General features: G+C 50.2%; 1 protein-coding gene across 1 annotated transcript in view; it reads left to right on the top strand.

The window, feature by feature from the left end:
• Positions 1-18,745, top strand: part of ICAM5 (intercellular adhesion molecule 5) — a 57,102-nt gene that overhangs the window by 11,417 nt on the left and 26,940 nt on the right. The window contains exons 3-4 of the mRNA XM_048490629.1: positions 1,124-1,441; positions 16,603-16,881. Coding sequence (XP_048346586.1) covers positions 1,124-1,441; positions 16,603-16,881 — 597 coding nt within the window. The remainder of the gene's footprint in view (positions 1-1,123; positions 1,442-16,602; positions 16,882-18,745) is intronic.

Below are 18,745 nucleotides of genomic sequence, written 5' to 3'. Positions count from 1 at the left end.
TGGCAATCCCACAGAGTTATTCTCTAAACCTGCCATTTTCTTTAGAGTAAATGATCCCTGCAGTATAAATAAGAGAAATAAAGATGAAGAGATTTGTGGCAGGTTCCCCCATCCCCCCCAAAAAAGGGTAAGAGAGGAGAATTCAAACTGGAATCAGGGTGCTGAGAAAAATGAAACAGAAACTGTGTTACCTTGAAGGAGAGTGAATCCCTTTTAGTGCCCAGCAGCAACTGAAGCGCCCGGAGGAGGGGAAAGAGGGGAAATGAGGTTGCACGAGCATCTCACCGGTGTGCTGATGTCAATTCCGTCAAAAATTGGAAATGATGTCAGCATGTCAGTGCAATGCCGCACGCCAGGCGCCATTCTGCAAAAGGCTCCTGTAGATTGCCAACAACTTGGCAACTCTACCAAATGCTAACCTTAGATTGGGCGGGGGGGAGGGGCTGTCATTTTAACCATCAAGATAATTTGGCACTCCATGTCCTGTTGTGCACCCTCTTGTAGAGTCGCGTCTCAGCAGGGGTGTACTGCCCAGGGAACATATGGGGCCAAAGGTCCCCAGGTTGCAGACATTTAAGAACATAAGAACATAAGAACAAGCCAGCTGGATCAGACAAGATTCCATCGAGTCCAGCTCTCTGCTACTCGCAGTGGCCCACCAGGTGCCTTTGGGAGCTCACCTGCAGGAGGTGAAAGCAATGGCCTTAAGAACATAAGAACAAGCCAGCTGGATCAGACCAGAGTCCATCTAGTCCAGCTCTCTGCTACTCGCAGTGGCCCACCAGGTGCCTTTGGGAGCTCACAGGCAGGAGGTGAAAGCAATGGCCTTCTGCTGCTGCTGCTGCTCCCGAGCACCTGGTCTGCTAAGGCATTTGCAATCTGAGATCAAGGAGGATGTAGTCACGTGGGGAGGTGACCCACACACACACACCCCACACACACCTCCTCCTTTGAGTCCCTACACTGACTTCAGAGGCCGGGTGCGAGAATTCTTGATCATGGTGGTGGGGAGGCAGCATCCTGTGGGGTGGGGTGGGGCAGAAAACTCAGATTACTGTGCGGACTGCGTTTTAAATTGCCTCTACCAGCCATCTCAGTGTGTGCCTTCGTAGTATTTGTCCAGGGCTTCCAGATCGGGTTGAGCTGGATCCAGTGCCAGTGATGGAGGTCGGGGAAAACTACACCTTCACGTGCCGCATCTCCAACGTTGCCCCCATCCAGCACCTGTCCATGACCTTCCTCAAAGGAGGGGAAAAACTGCACACGTGGACGTTTGAGAACCACCCTGAGCGTGAACCTGGCAATGTGGTCAGGAACCACACTGTAACTGCTCAACGGACCGACCATGGGGAGGGAATCAGCTGCCGGGCGGCCCTGGACCTGAGACCAGAAGGGCCTCTCTTCGAAAAGGCCTCCCTCGACCAATTGTTGAAGACTGTCGGTGAGTTGACATCCAATTCCTTGCAAACAGAAAGGGCAACACATTCAGGTGACAGACCTGCTAAAGCAGGGGTAGGGAACCTGCGGCTCTCCAGATGTTCAGGAACTACAAGATGTTCAGGAACCAATTGGCCATGCTGACAGGGGCTGATGGGAATTGTAGTTCCTGAACATCTGGAGAGCCGCAGGTTCCCTATACCTGTGCTTCACTTATAGGTGTCAAAGTCGCTGACCCTCAGATGTTATGGACTACAGTTCCATCATCCCTACCAGTGATGATAAGGAACTGCTGAATCTGGAATGCGACTGACCTGTATAATAACAAAGATGTATCCTGCCTGACTGAAGCGGAGCCATCGATTCTCCGCGGTTTAATGGCGATAGCTTTTCTACATAATAACTTATTCGGTTCCCTTGGCCTCTGTTTTGATTTCCCACGGGCGGAGGAGAGGTGGACATCCCTGTTGTTTATCCCAAGGGCAATGCATGCTTAGATTGCCAACTAACAGCTTGGGACATTTGGAGGGCGGAGCTTGTGGAAGGCGGGGTTAATAATGCCACATAGGCCATTTATGCATGTATCACCGGGCTGCGGTTTCTTTTGCAGCGGGGTCTTCCCACAGGTTTTTGTTAATACAGGGATTCTCCTCCTGCAAAGAGTCCATAGCTGAGCTGATCTAGCATTTGATTGATTGATTGATTGATTGATTGATTGATTGATTGATTGATTGATTGATTGATTGATTGATTGGTTTATTTATTGAATGTATACTCCGCCCATCCCCGAAAGGCTCAGATAAAACAGATAAAACAGAATACAGTTAAAATAGGAATAAATATCTAAAATGCAACAATACAACAAATTCAGCAATATCATTTATGATGGGCCCCGGGAGGCCGATAATAATAGATGTCAGCCTAGCAGGCCCCTGGAAAATTCCCGGTGGAAGAGCTCTGTCTTGCAGGTTCTGAGGGAAGAACTCAGATCCTGCAGGGCCCTGATCTGGTCCTGGAGCCCATTCCACCAGGTGTCGAGGCCAGTTGGGCATTCTTTGGGCCAGAGATGACCAGGAGGTTTTCCTCTGAACGGAGGGACCTGATTGGGCGATATGGGGAAAGGCTGACCCTAAGGCAGTGGTGGCAAACCTCTGGGCTGGCCTGGGCTGCTGGGCTTGATTATTAGCATTAAACCTAAGACCTAGTTTTGGGGAAGCAGTGTAGGTAACCCTGTTAAGCACTGTTAAACCCCACTGATTTTCATGCGAAGAACTTAAGCGTGATCCTTTACTTGGGAGTAAAAGCTCGGTTGCTTACGACGGCCGGGGCTTGCTTCTGATAAAACCTCCACAAGGTGAAGTGATTCACCTGTTGGAAAGAGTTGCGAGTTGCTTCAAAGCAAAGCCACCGACTACCACCAAGCTTCTCAGGTAACACGTCTTGGAGCCAGGTTTTCTAAACTAAAACCTCAGTATCCAGTTTAAAATTGCGTGTTGGCTCTTCAACGATAAATAAGTGGAGTTTTGGGTTTGCAGTTTGGAGCTTTCGGTCACCGAAAAGGTTCGCCATCACTGCCCTAAGGTATGTGGGCCCAAGACTGCTCACAGTCTTAAAGGTCAGAACCAATACCTTGAAAATTACCCGGAACTCGACAAGCAGCCAATGAAGGTGGTACAGGATTTTGCCTGTTCTTTCCATGCAACCTCCGTTTGGGCAGTTTGCCTGCTGCCTTGTGTGTGTGTGTGTTTGTGTGTGCCGTCTTTGGTCTAGCACCGTGGTGGCGAACCTTTGGCACTCCAGCTGTTATGGTTCTGAATTCCCATCAGCCTGCCAGCATAGCCAGTGTATGCTGCGGGCTGATAGGGTATCCGCAACTTTATCTGGAGGTGCAAGGTCGCCACCAGTGATCTAACGACCGCCATTTCACGGCCCTGTCAACTTCACATCAACTGCACATCAAAGCTTCAACATTAAAAATCATGTTAAAAGGCCTTCTGGTCATTTTCAATTGGTGGCCTGGACAGCAGGAAGAATGGTTGTGACAGTGGCATTCCTACCTAGGGACAGGGGGTACCCTTTGTCCCCGGGCGCCCCCATTTGGTCACGTGGGGGGCGCCAACATTTCAGGGTCGTTTGTGTGTTTTTTACATTTTAAAGTGTTTTTTTCATGTTCCGGCCTGCAGTGGGCGCATTTTTAAGGCTAGCAGCACCAAGATTTCAGGGTACCACCCAGAGACTGTCATGATGATACCACCCAAATTTGGTGATGCTTGGTTCAGGGAAAGCAAAGTTATGGACCCCCAAAGGGGGTGCCCCCATCCCCATTGTTTTCAATGGGAGCCAACCTGAGATGGGGGCTACCCATTTGAGGGGCAATAACTTTAGTCCTCCTGAACATAACAGAATTTCAGGTCTTTAAGCCTGGATGCTATTACCAGGAGGGCTTCCTGGAGCCACCTTGAAAGTCTGGTGCCTCTATCTTCAAAAATGTGCAGCCTGCCTCAGAAATTCCTCATTAGCTACAATGGAGCAAAGTCACTGCAAAACAAAGAATCTTGGGCAAATTTCTTGGGGTGCCTGGAAGGGATGTATTTTTACAGCTAGTGACACCAAAATTTCAGGGTATCATCTGTTAACTATTCTTATGATGCCACCCAAGTTTGGTGAAGTTATGTTCAGGAGGACTAAAGTTATTGTCCCTCAAATGGGTAGCCCCCATCTCAGGTTGGCTCCCATTGAAAACAATGGGGATGGGGGCACCCCCTTTGGTGAGATCCATAACTTTGCTTCCCCTGAACCAAACATCACCCAAATTTGGGTGGTATCATCAGGACAGTCTCTGGGTGGTACCCTGAAATCATGGTGCAGCTAGATTTAAATGCAGTCCCTGCAGGCCGAAAAAACACCAAAAATACCCCCAAATGCCCAAATTGGTCATGGTGGGGGAGGGTGGCCACCCATACGCCAGGCGGGGGGCGGGGGGCATAAACTCAGGTTTTGTCTCCGGGCGCCAGTTTGCCTAGGTACGCCCCTGGGTTGTGAGGTTGGGCAGGGAAATGGGAATGGGAATGGGAGGAGTCAGGAGAAAACCTGAAGAAGGCCTAATGCCTGTGTATCCCCTCCCCTTTCTCTATGAAGGGACACAGAAAGTTGCATTTGAACAGGTTTCAGAAACGATGGGGATTCTCTGCTCTGAGGGTGGGATGACTGCCGAAGAGGGCAAAATATGGGCATAACCGAGAATCAGCACTGAAGGGAATGTACAGTGAATATGAAGGAGACCACACATTCACAAAATCCCAGAGTCCAAAGCAGCCATTTTCTCCAGGGGAACTGATTTCTGTCACCTGTTGACAGCCAATGTGGTTAAGAGCGGTTAAGAGCAGTGGGTTCTAATCTGGAGAACTGGGGTTGCTTCCCACTCCTCCACATAAGCAACGGAGTCTTATCTGGTGAACTGGATTTGTTTCCCCACCCCTCCATTGGAAGCCTGTTGGGTGACCAACTAGTCCAGCATGGGGTAGAAAATGTTGACAGAGAGAAATTTTTCTCTCTTTCTCACAATACTAGAACCAGGGGGCATTCATTGAAAATGCTGGGGGGAAGAATTAGGACTAATAAAAGGAAACACTTCTTCACGCAACGTGTGATTGGTGTTTGGAATATGCTGCCACAGGAGGTGGTGATGGCCACTAACCTGGATAGCTTTAAAAAGGGCTTGGACAGATTTATGGAGGAGAAGTCAATCTATGGCTACCAATCTTGATCCTCCTTGATCTCAGATTGCAAATGCCTTAGCAGACCAGGTGCTCAGGAGCAGCAGCAGCAGCAGAAGGCCATTGCTTTCACATCCTGCATGTGAGTTCCCAAAGGCACCTGGTGGGCCACTGCGAGTAGCAGAATGCTGGACTAGATGGACTGTGGTCTGATCCAGCAGGCTAGTTCTTATGTTCTTATGTTCTTATGACCTTGGACCAGTCACAGTTCTCTCAGGACTCTCTCAGCCTCACCCGCCTCACAAGGTGTGCGTTATGAGGAGAGGAAGGGAACATAAGAACATAAGAACAAGCCAGCTGGATCAGACCAGAGTCCATCTAGTCCAGCTCTCTGCTACTCGCAGTGGCCCACCAGGTGCCTTTGGGAGCTCACGTGCAGGAGGTGAAAGCAATGGCCTTAAGAACATAAGAAAGAGCCTGCAGGATCAGACCAGAGTCCATCTAGTCCAGCTCTCTGCTACTCGCAGTGGCCCACCAGGTGCCTTTGGGAGCTCACGTGCAGGAGGTGAAAGCAATGGAGTTTGTAAGCCGCTTTTTGAGACTCCTTATAGGAGAGAAAGGTGGGATATCAATCCAGACTCTTTTTCTTCCTGTAGGCTACCAACACTAAGGAAGTATCACCAGAAAGAAATATCTGTGTTTCAAACAGTTAGTTTGCAGCAATGGCGTATCTGCCTAGGGACAAGGGTACCCCTTGTCCCCAGGTGCCACTCTTCTGGTCACGTGGGGGGCACAAAATCAGCCCCCCACGTGACCAGGAAGTTCTGCTATCTCCTCGTTTTCGCGTGCCTCAACCCCGTCCAAGGCACACAAAAACGATGAGGCCCCCGTCCAAGCGCCCCCGTCCAAGCACCCTCAATCCCACCCTGGACTCCCCCCTCCCTTCCTCCTCCCCCCTGCCAGCTGGGCTCCCAGCCGGCAGCCGGCAGTCTCTTCTGACCTCCCCTCCAGGCAGGTCAGAAGAGACTGCAGTCCTGGCCTCGGAGACCTTCTTTTATAAGCACTGAGGCCGGGGGTGGGGCTTGGGGAGCAGGAAGTCCCACCCCTTCCTGATCCCCAAGCCCCACCCTAACCTGGGGGCATCAGGGGCGGAGGGGGGGCAGAGGCTGGGGGCGTCCTGGAGACAATTTATCTCCAGGCACCATTTACCCCTGGAACGCCTCTGGTTTGCAGCTAAAGAGCTGCTTCGCGGTCATGAGGAACTACTGTACAAATCTCCTCTCGCTTCTTTTTGTGTTCCGTGTTGTTTGTGTGAACAAAGTGCTGACAGGTTGTAGCCCACTTCTGGTACAGGGCTTTCGAGGCAAGTGAGAAGCAGAGGTGCTTTCCCATTCCCCAGGAGCTGCTTCCAGCTAGCGTGGGGCAGTGCTGAAGAGCAGGGGCACTCTAATCTGGAGGAACCAGGTTTGATTCCCCGCTCTGCCGCTTGAGCTGCGGAGGCTTATCTGGTGAGCTAGATTAACTTGTGCACTCCAACACATGCCAGCAGGGTGACCTTGGGCTAGTCACAGTTCTTCGGAGCTCTCTCAGCCCCATCCACCTCACAGGGTGTTTGTTGTGGTGGGCGGGGAAGGGAAAGGAGTTTGTATGCCCCTTTGAATCTCCTTACAGGAGAGAAGGGGGGTATAAATCCAAACTCCTTCCTCTTCCTTCCAAATCTTCAGGGAACTGGAACTGTCAACCCTAGGTCCCCCACCCCAGCAGTGGCCAGGGGGGATCTGGCAACCCTGTTAGGATCTGTTTGTATAATCAAGCTATTCTCTGCAGCCTTGGAAAATCCCTAGAGATTTGGAGGGAAGCCTGAGAACGGTGGAGTTGGGGAGCAGAGAAGAGAGGGGAGGGGAGGGGAGGGGAGGGGAGGGGAGGGGAGAGACTTTATCAGAGTATACTGGCACATCATCCACCCTCCAAAGCAGCTGCTTTCCCCAGAGAAATTGGCCACTGCTGTTTGGAGTGAGTCGTATTTCCGTTGTAATTCCGTGAGATCTCCAGGTCGCGCCTGGAGGCTGGCAACCCATTCTGCTAGAGATTGACCGTTTCAGCACCCCCGTTCCTGTCTCCCATTTGGCAGCTTCTTCAAGACGTCGGTGTGAGTCAGGCAGACGAAGAACCCCAGACTTCAAACAATACAATATCCAGCAGCTCTTGGTTCTGCCCACCCATTCATAAGCATAAGCATTTTATTGTCATTGTGCACGCACGACAAAATTTACAGCAGCATCCCTCGATGCACACAATTTCAGACTCATACCCCATCCTCCCTTTCCCCTTCCTCCACCCATCCCTACACAGCCCCAAACACATCAACACGAAGCCGCGGAGTTCAGCATCGCCACAGCTCTAGAGTAGAAGCTGTCTCTAAGCCTCTTTGTCCTAGTTTTGGTAGACCTGTATCGTCTGCTGGGTGGTAACAGTTCAAAAAGAGAGTGTGCTGGATGAGACGGGTCTCTCGGAATATTTTGGGCTTTTTTTAGGCTTCGGGAGTTCTTCCAAGGAGGGGAGAGGGCAGCCGATAATCCTCTGTGCAGTAGTGATCACCCTTGGGAGCGCCTTCCTATCTGCCACTGTGCAACTGGAGAACCATACACAGATGCAGAAGGTTAAGACACTCTCTATAGCACAGCGGTCAAAGGACACCAGGAGTTTTCCATTCAGTTGTTGTTTCTACCACATTCTACCACATTCCTACCACATCCCAGTTCTGTGCTCAAGGATGGCGTTCCACTGCCAGTGAGCATGCAGGAAATATGTCGTGATTATAATCCCATTAAGCAGGAGGCTATTAATAGCTATTAATAGCTCCGTGACAGAGATGCGGGCTGTTCCCTTCAATCTTTTTTCCTCTCTGGGCTCAGGACTGTTGTAATAAAGCGAGGGCGGTCCGGTGACTCATCCACCTTTGTTCTGGCACCCAGAGACCAGCTGCCCCCAATCTCACCTGTGCCTTTGGAACATGCTGGACTTTAATTAAGCCAGGGAGGAAACGAGAGGACGGCCATTACCGCAGGGCACAGCGTGCCACACACACGCCAGGGAAATTTCCAGTTTGCAAGGATTAGTCCAGCAGCTGCCCTTTGTGAAATGCCCAGAGCAATTTGTCGAAATAAATGCACGGCTCAATTTAAGCCTATTGAAGCAGACATCAAAAGCCAACGAAATGAGAGGTGTTAGCAAGTAAACGGAGTGCATCAAACCGTTGTTTGCGCCCCTGTTCCGGCTCTGGCCGCCCATAGCCAGGCAGGATTAGTTGTACAAGATTGTCCACTTGGATGTGCATCTATTCCAAATGCCACCTCCAGGTTGGAGATTTGGGGGCGGAGCCTTTGGATAAAATTTGGTCATAGCCATTTTATTGGTGTGCTGAGCCCTTCAGGGATAGGGCGGTATACTAAATTTAATTAATTGATTGATTGATTGATTGATTGATTGATGATGATGATGATGATGATGATCATCATCATCATCATCATCATCATCATCATCATCTGCTGTTGTAAGAAAATAGCCCAAACTGACTATCTCGAACGTCACAATAGGCTAGCAGCAATGGTGCACTGGAACCTTTGCAAAAAGTACAGCCTGCCCTGTAGCAAGACCTGGAACGAGCACAAGCCAGAGAAGACCACAGAAAATGAAGAAGCAAAAATACTATGGGACTTTAGAATACAGACAGACAGACACCTGGCACACAACACCCCAGACATAACAGTGGTAGAGAAAAAACATGTTTGGATCATAGATGTTGCTGTGCCAGTTGACAGCAGGGTAGAGGACAAAGAGCTGGAAAAGATCACAAAATACAAGGACCTACAAATTGAACAATTGTGGCAAAAAAGAACAACAGTAATCCCACTAGTAGTCGGTGCTCTAGGAGGAATCCCAAGAAATCTTGAAAAACATCTGGACAGCCTAAACTTGGACAGAACATCAGTCCACCTGCTGCAGAAAGCAGCACTTCTAGGAACTGCACATATTCTACGCAAATACCTCTAATATCCTAGGTCCTTGGGAAGGACTCGACATTCAGAGATGAATTCCAGACACTTGTGCTGTGTTGTTATGTGTGGATGATGATGATGATGATGATGATGATGATGATGATGATGATGATGATGATGATGATGATGATGATGATGATGATGATGATGATGATAATAATAATAATAATAAAAAGGGGATGGATCCGGCACCGGGCTACTAGTACGTCTACTGTCCCCCAGTAATAACTTTCCCCCAGCCCAATGCATGGGGGAAAACACCAACGCCCAGAGCAGCAAGATAGTGGGAGCCATCTGGGCTCTGGCCTCTGGATGAGCTCCCCTTGCTGCCAGGATGCGTGAGCCACCAGCAGCCCCCGCCTGGGCATGTGGTTCACAGGCTCGCTCCACCCTCAGGCGTCTTATGGAGACCCCCACCAAATGGGGAGGGCAGGAGGAATCATCTGTGCTCAGGTGAGAAGAGGCCTGCCCATATAAGGCCACGGCCCCACCTCCTCCAGGCATGTCCCTCACTGGTGCTGGCAGCTAGGCAGCCTAGCCCCATACTGGGCTGGATGCTGGCACTGAGCCGGCCCCTCTCCCTGCCCCACCCCCAGGCAGCAACAGTGGCCAAGGTACATCTCAGTCGCTCTTTCTGTGGAATCTCCATTTGGGATGGTTGCCTGGTGCCTTTCTTTTTTCCGTTTTTGGTCTAGCATTCGTTTGCTAGACCTGGTCGATTCCATGTCGATTTCACTGGATCTAGACACTTTCAGCGCTTTAAAAAAAAATCCTTTTGATTGCTCTGAAATGGGGTTCCAACGAGTGGAAGGAACTGCTGAGGTGAGGGCAGGAGAAGGCAGGAGGAGTGAGAAAACCAGAAGAAAGCTCACTGCATGCTGATCCCTTTCACATTCCCTGTGAAGGGAGAGGAAAAGACACTTTCTGAGATTTTTGAAATGGTGGGGATTCTCTGATCTGAGGGCAGGGTGATTGCTGAAGAGGAGGAAATGCGCACGCAACTGAGAATCAAACCCAAAGGAATCCAACAAAACACATTGGATCAAATACATTAAAAACACAAAACCAAGATTCCAAATCACAGTTTTTAACAGCTAGGACGTTAATCCGATGCAATGCTAAATAAAACCATCTTCAGATGCCTCCTAGAGCAGGGGTCGGGAACCTTTTCCCCTCAAAGAGCCATTTGGCTCACCCTCCCCCGCTCACTTGCTCGCTCGCGCCCCCACCGCCCGCTCCCCCCCCCCCCCCCGCCTGCAGGGCAGGCGTAGATGGGCCCGGCGGCTCGGCCTGACCGGCCGCCGGGCGAGTGAAGCGCCCGCCCTGCAAGGAGCAGTAAAAGCTCCCGCCCTGCAAGGAGCAGGGCGGGCGAGTAAAGCTCCCGCCCTGCAAGGAGCAGGGCGGGCGAAGAGGCTCCCGGCGGCTCGGCCTGGCCGGCGGGCGGGCGAGTAAAGCTCCCGCCCTGCAAGGAGCAGGGCGGGCGAAGAGGCTCCCGGCGGCTCGGCCTGGCCGGCCGCCGGACGAGTGAAGCGTCCGCCCTGCTCCTCGCAGGGCGGGTGAAGAGGGGGCCCGCGGCTCGGCTCCTGGAGCCGCAGAACAGCGGCGGAAGAGCCGCATGCGGCTCGCGAGCCGCGGGTTCCCGACCCCTGTCCTAGAGACTGAAAGTGAAGCACCAGGATGTTAGGTCTCAGACCTTGAGTTCACCTTAGAGTAGAATCATAGAGTTGGAAGAGACCCCAAGGGCCATCAGGTCCAACCCTCTGCCATGCAGGAACACATAATCAAAGCACTCCCAACATGTGTTCATCCAGCCTCTGTTTAAAAAACGTCCAAAGAAGGAAACTCCACCACTCTCCAAGGCAGTGAATTCCACAGTTGAACAGCCCTGACGGTCAGAAAGTTCTTCCTAATGTTTAGGTGGAATCTCTTTTCCTGCACCTTGAACCCATGACTCCGTGTCCTAGTCTCTGAGGCAGCAGAAAACAAGCTTGCTCCCTTTGCACAGAGTATTTATGTGCATATTATCCACTTTAATTCTAGCTGCTTTAAACGACTAGTTGTTGAGTTGATTCCAGGTGTTCTGTTGAAACTATCTCTTTTTTACAGAGGGACCAACAAAGACCTTGTGACGAGGTGTGACCCAACAAAGAGGTCTTCTAGCCCTACAACACTTTGATGTTGATCATTTAGAAAGGAGAGGTTTTATAAGTTGTTACCTCTATTAAAAAAAGGTTTAGAGGTTTATAAGCTGTTACTTTTGTAAAAACAGAAGTTTGCTGTTGATTTTGTAAATGAATGGTTTGATGATACGCAGAGACTATCTGGCAAAAATATTAATTAATATTAATTAATGAATATATTAATTAATATTACTTAATTAAGAACAACACATTATAGTTGAATTTTGAGCCATTGGTGCAGTTATTATTACATTCTCAACAGGTGCATCTATGCACATTATATAGTAGAAGAAGAAGAAGAAGAGGAAGAGGAAGAGGAAGAGGAGGAGGAGGAGGAGGAGGAGGAGGAGGAGGAGTTTGGATTTATATCCCCCCTTTCTCTCCTGCAGGAGACTCAAAGGGGCTGACAATCTCCTTGCCCTTCCCCCCTCACAACAAACACCCTGTGAGGTGGGTGGGGCTGAGAGAGCTCCGAGAAGCTGTGACTAGCCCAAGGTCACCCAGCTGGCGTGCGTGGGAGTGTACAGGCTAATCTGAATTCCCCAGATAAGCCTCCACAGCTCAGGCGGCAGAGTTGGGAATCAAACCCGGTTCCTCCAGATTAGATACATGAGCTCTTAACCTCCTACGCCACTGCTGCTCCAATACCACCTGGCAACCCCACGCAGCTATTCTAATGTGCATCACAATGTAGGACATGTTGTTCAGGTGTACAATTTAAAGCGCATCTCTCATTTCCAATTCAGCAAAGGGGACCCTTGCATGGAAGAGGTTTCTGTGCACAGACTGCCTTTCCTGCACATATGTTTTTCTGCAAGCAAGTGGCGTAGTGGGTAAGAGCAGGTGCACTCTAATCTGGAGAACCGGGTTTGATTCCCCACTCTGCCACTTGAGCTGTGGACTCTTATCTAGGAACATGGCCCTTCTGGTTGCACAAATCTCCCAGGCGTCCCAGCACCTCCACCCCCGCCCCTTGCCTGTTCCCCTCGGCAATTTCCCCCATTTCCTTTCTTCCTGAACTGCCCCAGGAGGCTGGCTTTTCCAGCTCTGTGGGATGACAATTCCACACTGTCATAGCCATGCAGTGGAGGAGGAGGCCTGTAACCTATTCAGGGCAGTATCTCTCTCTCTCTCTCTCTCACACACACACACACACACACACACACACACACAGAGAGAGAGAGAGAGAGAGAGAGGGAGAGGGAGAGAGAGAGAGAGAAACTCTGTGACACAAAAAGCGAGCAAAACAAAATGACTTCAGCGATGAAGAAATTAAAGGGCTGGATGGGGCAGCCTCCGCAAACTCATGGCTTTTGAAAAATTACAATTTGTTCCCTGCCGACTTCGCTCAAGATCCCCGGCTGGCTTCCTTTCAGCCTTCTCTTTCCGCCCTTCCCTTCAAAACGATAGTGGATTTCCTCTTTAAATGCCAGCATGGTGTAGTGGTTGAGAGCAGGCACACTCTAATCTGGAGAACTGGATTCCCTGCTCTGCCGCTTGAGCTGCGGAGGCTTGTCTGGGGAACTAGATTAGCCTGTGCACTCCCACACATGCCTGCTGGGCGACCTTGGGCTAGTCACAGTTCTTCGGAGCTCTCTCAGCCCCAACTACTTCACAGGATGTTTTTGTTGTGGGAGGTGGGGAAGGGGAAGGAGTTTGTCAGCCCCTTTGAGTCTCCTTACAGGAAAGAAAGGGGGGATATAAATCCAAACTCCTCCTCCTCCTCCTCTTGTTCTTCTTCTTCAAGGGCTCTGGTTGATTTTCGTGTGTTTCCCCCCCTATCATTCGCTTGGAGAAGCATTTCATCATTTGATTTCTCATCTGCAGTCTGAAGGGGCACAATCAGACATAGTAAGTGGCCACAGTTTGTGGCCCAAACATTTGCCTGAAATTCTCAGCCATTCAGAGATGTTCTCTGGCAGACACATGAATACGGCAAGTGTTCCCACTCGGCAAATGACTTTCCTAAGAAAGCACGGTGTGTTTGTTTTTTAGTCTTGAATCTAATTTAGTCTTGAACCCCCCACCCCCCACCCCCCTCTTTAGCTCTTAATACCTGGGTCCTTTTATTTAATGGGACTCGCCGCTCCCTCCCTCTTAGGGGAGGATTTAAAATTAGGGTACTTGGACGCCTCTTATTATCCTACTGCTGTTTTTAAGGGTTTTAACCATATTTATTTGTATTGAGATTTATGTTGTACACCGCCCAGAGCCCCTCGGGGATGGGGCAGTATAAAAGTTTAAATAATAAATAAAATAAAGAGGACATGATGTGGGGAACTCTAACAAGAGTGCAGAACAGGGAGGAATTTGCTTCCCTTCCCTTATAACTCAGGAAGCGCATACGGGTGTGTGGCGGGCGGTGGCAAGGGACACCTATGGAGTTGCTGGCAGAAAATAACATCAGCTGGCTCACAGTCACCTTGGAGGATTTTCAAGGCAACAGACGAACAAAGATGGTTTTTACCATTGCCTGCCTCTGCATAGCAACGTTGAACTCCCGTGATGGTCTCCCATTATGGCTGTTTGTTCTGGATTGGGAAATGCCTGGAGATTTTTTGGGGTGGAATATGAAGAGGGTGGGTTTGGGAAAGGGGTAGGGTAGAATGCCATAGAGTCTATCTTGGTGTAGTGGTTAAGAGCAGGTGCACTCTAATCTGGAGAACCGGGTTTGATTCCCCACTCTGCCACTTGAGCTGTGGAAGCCTATCTGGTGAACCAGATTAGCTTGTGCACTCCAACACATGCCAGTTGGGTGACCTTGGGCTAGTTGCAGTTCTTCAGAGCTCTCTCAGCCCCACCTACCTCACAGAGTGTTTGTTGTGAGGGGGGGGGGAAGGAAAGGAGTTTGTAAGCCCCCTTGAGTCTCCTTACAGGAGAGGAAGGGGAGATATAAATCCAACTCTTCTACTTCATCATCATCTTTGAAAAAGCCATTTTCTCAAGGGGAAAGATTTTGATCAATATGAGATTAGTCAGAATTTGGGGAGATCTCCATTCCAAAAAGATCTCCATTTCCCACCGGCCAAAAAGCACGTGTTGAGGAAGCGAAGAAACCCGGTTTGGGGAACACTTACCCACGGTGTTCTGCTTGAACCAGGTTTCACCGCTGCTTCTCCCCCTTAGCGCACGCTTTTTCCAGACCTGGTTGTATGTGGAGCTTTTGAAAAGACATGCAGCGAATGTGGAGCAGTGGGGAAGAAGGCGGGGTGAATCCAGGTTCAAACTACCCGCCCTTGCAAGTGACGTGGGTTGAATTCCCACTGGAAAATTTTACGCAGATCAAAACCAGTTTGTAGTGAAATCGCACCTCTTCATTGGAGTTTCTACCTCCCCACCGTAGCGTGCACACAGCAGACACACCCAGTTCCAGAACTCTTAGCTTCTCCAGTCTCCCCTGATTGGCTGGCGTGCCTTCATGGGGCGGGACCTTTTTCCCCGCAGAAATGTACCTCGTTGGGGCGTGACCGCAAAAAAGCTAACGTTTTTAAATTTAACGTTTAACTGTGTGAACATTTAAAGATTCAACAGTCACACGTTTGACCGATTAACGTCCTTCCGCATCCCCTTCTGCTCTTGCTTACCAATTGCAAAAGCAAAAACAAAACCCAGGAAAAGCTGGCTGCACGCGCATTGCTTCAGCGCCAGCAGAGCGCTGACCGGTTGCCCGATTTTTGCGTCACGCTCCGCAGCGGGAAACGAGTCAGGGTTTCAACCCTTGTCCCTCCCCTCGGATCAGCTCTGAACCGTGCCAATGAGGTTTATCCCACTTGCAAGCAGATCCTGCCGGTAAGCGGGATAAGGGGGAGAACGAGCGCCAGAAACGGGAAGAACCCATGTCTGCCGCACAAGCAATGGGGAGGTTATCCTTGAAACCTGGTTAGTTTGCATCCTGAAACCTGGCTAGGAAGGTAGTGGGGATTCGACCATGGAGCCTCTCATCCAATCAAAATGCAGTGGGCTGTGCGGGATGCGCGTGCAGCCCTTTTAAAATTTTATTTTCTCAGAACGAAGATCCATGTTACTTTGATGCGACGTGGAGCCGGTTTCCTCAATAAAGAAATACACAGCAAGGCAGCAGTGTACTTAAGAGAGTTAACTGGCATTTTCCCCAGCCTGAAGTCAGCAGTGCCTGTATGGCTCAGTTGATTGAGCATTCGCCTGCCGCCCAAAAGGTTGCTGGTTCAACTCTAGCTGTGGATAAGTCATTTTAATGAAATGGGGAAGTGTATGCTTGTGTCTTCCTTGCATTCACTGTCTTAAATGATTACAGACGAAGGCATGTGGAAACGGGGCTTTGTTCTAATCACCCGTCCCTGTGCAGTTCTTCTGCACATGCTTGCGGAGACGGGGATTTGTCCATTCAAAGATTTAAAAAATTCCCACCCCAGTACAACGCGGCAGCCAATCAGGATAGCCACTGAGCGGATCGTGTTTTGATCCGCCGACAGTGGATAATCCTGCGTGGCCGCCATGTTTCCAGGAGCAGGGGGGTAGAAGCTGCCGTGGGGAGCATGAATCTGTGCTCCAAAGCTCCCGATTCTTTTCAAACAGGTTTGAATCGGGTTCCATTTTTGAAATGGGGAATTGACCCAGTCCAAAACTGGAGTTTGGCAACATTATCTTCCATCCGAGCACTAACCAGGCCTCGTTAGAATTGCCAACCTCCAGGTGGGGGCTGGAGATCTAAAAATTACAACTCATTTCCAGATGACAGAAGTCCGTTCTCTTGAGTAAATGGCTGCTTTGGAGGGCGGACTCCAAAGGCATGAAACTGTGCTGAGGCCCCTCCTTTCGCCAAACCCCATCCTCTCTAGGCTATCCTGCCCCCCCCAGCCCCTCCCAATCTGCAGGTATTTCCTAAGTGGAAGTTTGACAAGTTCAGGTTAGTTTGACAAGTTCAGGTTAGTCAGGTCTGTGCAATTTGCTGATGGATTAGAGCACAGGTGTCAAACTCGCGGCCCTCCAGATGCTATGGACTACAGTTCCCATCATCCCCTGCCAGCATGATGCTGACAGGGGGTGATGGGAACTGTAGTCCATAACATCTGGAGGACTGCGAGTCTGACACCTATGGATTAGAGAGAATGTGCCTCATCTGGATATGAGGGGACAGACTTCACTGAAGGTCTGAATCTCTGACATTTTTCTTGGCCGAAAAACCGTTTAAGAACATCTGTACATAACACTGTGTTGGCTTCTTCCTTGCAGCTTTCCCGATGAGTCCCCAGCTTCAAATCCCACCCTATGTGGAGGCCCACGAGGACGTGAACGTGACGTGCGAGGTGGTCGGCCTTTTCCCAGCCAACGAGGCTGTGTTTGACCTCACTTTCATGGGGATGGGACTGAACTTCAGTGTCTCTGCCTCAGGGGACGCAGCCAGGGCCCAAGCGCTGGTGTCCCCCTCAAATGCTGGAGAAGATACACTGAACTGCACCGTGTCCTTGGGGCCAGTGGTCAGATCAGTGGTGGCCTCCACTCATGTTTACAGTAAGTGAGCTGGGATTTCCAAAGACACGTGGCTGGCTCATTAAGGTATCTTTGGCTATGTTCTCACCAGAACAGGAGCAGCAGTGGCGTAGGAGGTTAAGAGCTCATGTATCTAAACTGGAGGAACCGGGTTTGATTCCCAGCTCTGCCACCTAAGCTGTGGAGGCTTATCTGGGGAATTCAGAATTCAGATTAGCCTGTACACTCCCACACACGCCAGCTGGGTGACCTTGGGCTAGTCACAGCTTCTCGGAGCTCTCTCAGCCCCACCTACCTCACAGGGTGTTTGTTGTGGGGGGGGAAGGGCAAGGAGATTGTCAGCCCCTTTGAGTCTCCTGCAGGAGAGAAAGGGGGGATATAAATCCAAACTCCTCTTCTTCTTCTCTTCTATGTGAGATGAGGGTAGGAATTCCAACTCCAGTAAACTCCCAAAATTACAGCAGATCTCCCGACTGCAGAAATCCATTCCCCCGGAGAAAATTGATACTTTGCACGGCGGACTCGATGACATTATGCCTGACTGTAGCCCCTCCCCTCCCGACTGCCTTCCTTCCCAGGCTCCTCCCACAAATCTCCAGGAATTTCCCACCCCAGAGTTGGCAACCCAAGATGAGGGGGCAGGGTCACACTCAGAAATGCATTGTATTATTTGGTGGACTCCATGTAGGGGTTCCAGTTCAAGGTTGGAAAATGCCTGGAAATTTAGGGGAGAAGTGATTCCTGGGAGGGGTGAAGGACCAGGGACATGGGGCCGGGACCCTTGGCCGGATGGTCACAATGCCGTAAAGTCCATTAAGCTCAGTGGTAAGAACCTTTGCTGCTTGCATGCTGAAGGTTCCAGGTTCAGTTCCCGGCGTCTCCAGTTAAAGGAAGGAGGTAGAAGGTGATGTGAAACACCCTCACTGGAGACCCTGTACAGCAGCTGTCAGTCTGAGCAGAGCAACACTAATGGTGATGATGATGAAGAAGAAGAAGAGGAGGAGGAGGAGGAGGAGGAGTTTGGATTTATATCCCCCTTTCTCTCCTGCAGGAGACTCAAAGGGGCTGACAATCTCCTTGCCCTTCCCCCCTCACAACAAACACCCTGTGAGGTAGGTGGGGCTGAGAGAGCTCCGAGAAGCTGTGACTAGCCCAAGGTCACCCAGCTGGCTAGGCATTAATAGAGATTGCACAGGCCATCTAAATTCCCCAGATAAGCTTCCACAGCCCAGGCGGCAGAGCTGGGAATCAAACCCGGTTCCTCCAGATTAGATACACGAGCTCTTAACCTCCTACGCCACTGCTGCTCCCTACGCCACTGCTGCTCCTCCTACGCCACTGCTGCTCCTGAACCAAATGTTTGAATCAGTAGGAGGGTTGGAGAGAGGCTGCGGTTCAGTGGCAGAGTCTCTGCTGGTCCCCAGTTCAATCCCCGGCAACTCCAGTTAAAAAAAAGACCGAACAGGAGGTGATATCAAAACCTCTGCCTCAGGCCTTGGAAAACCACTGACGCTCTGCACAGATAAGACTTGAATTTTATTGTTGTTTTGCTTTTTCTCTCTCCCTTCCCAAGTAAAGTTGCCCTTTGGGGATCGGGCGGTATAAAAATTGAAGCAATAAATAAATAAATAGATCGATAGATCGATAGATCGATAGATCGATAGATCGATAGATCGATAGATGGATGGATGGATGGATGGATGGATGGATGGATGGATGGATGGATGGATGGATGGATGGATGGATGGATGGATGGATGGATGGATGGATGGATGGATGGATGGATGGATGGATGGATGGATGGATGGATTGGACTTAGGGTGGCTAAAATTATTGCAATTAAAATCATAAATAACATTGATATAACTTTAAACTATTGCATATT

Source organism: Sphaerodactylus townsendi, linkage group LG03 (assembly GCF_021028975.2).
Source record: "Sphaerodactylus townsendi isolate TG3544 linkage group LG03, MPM_Stown_v2.3, whole genome shotgun sequence".
NCBI classification, from domain to species: domain Eukaryota; kingdom Metazoa; phylum Chordata; class Lepidosauria; order Squamata; family Sphaerodactylidae; genus Sphaerodactylus; species Sphaerodactylus townsendi.
This window is presented reverse-complemented; position numbering and strand designations above follow the sequence as displayed.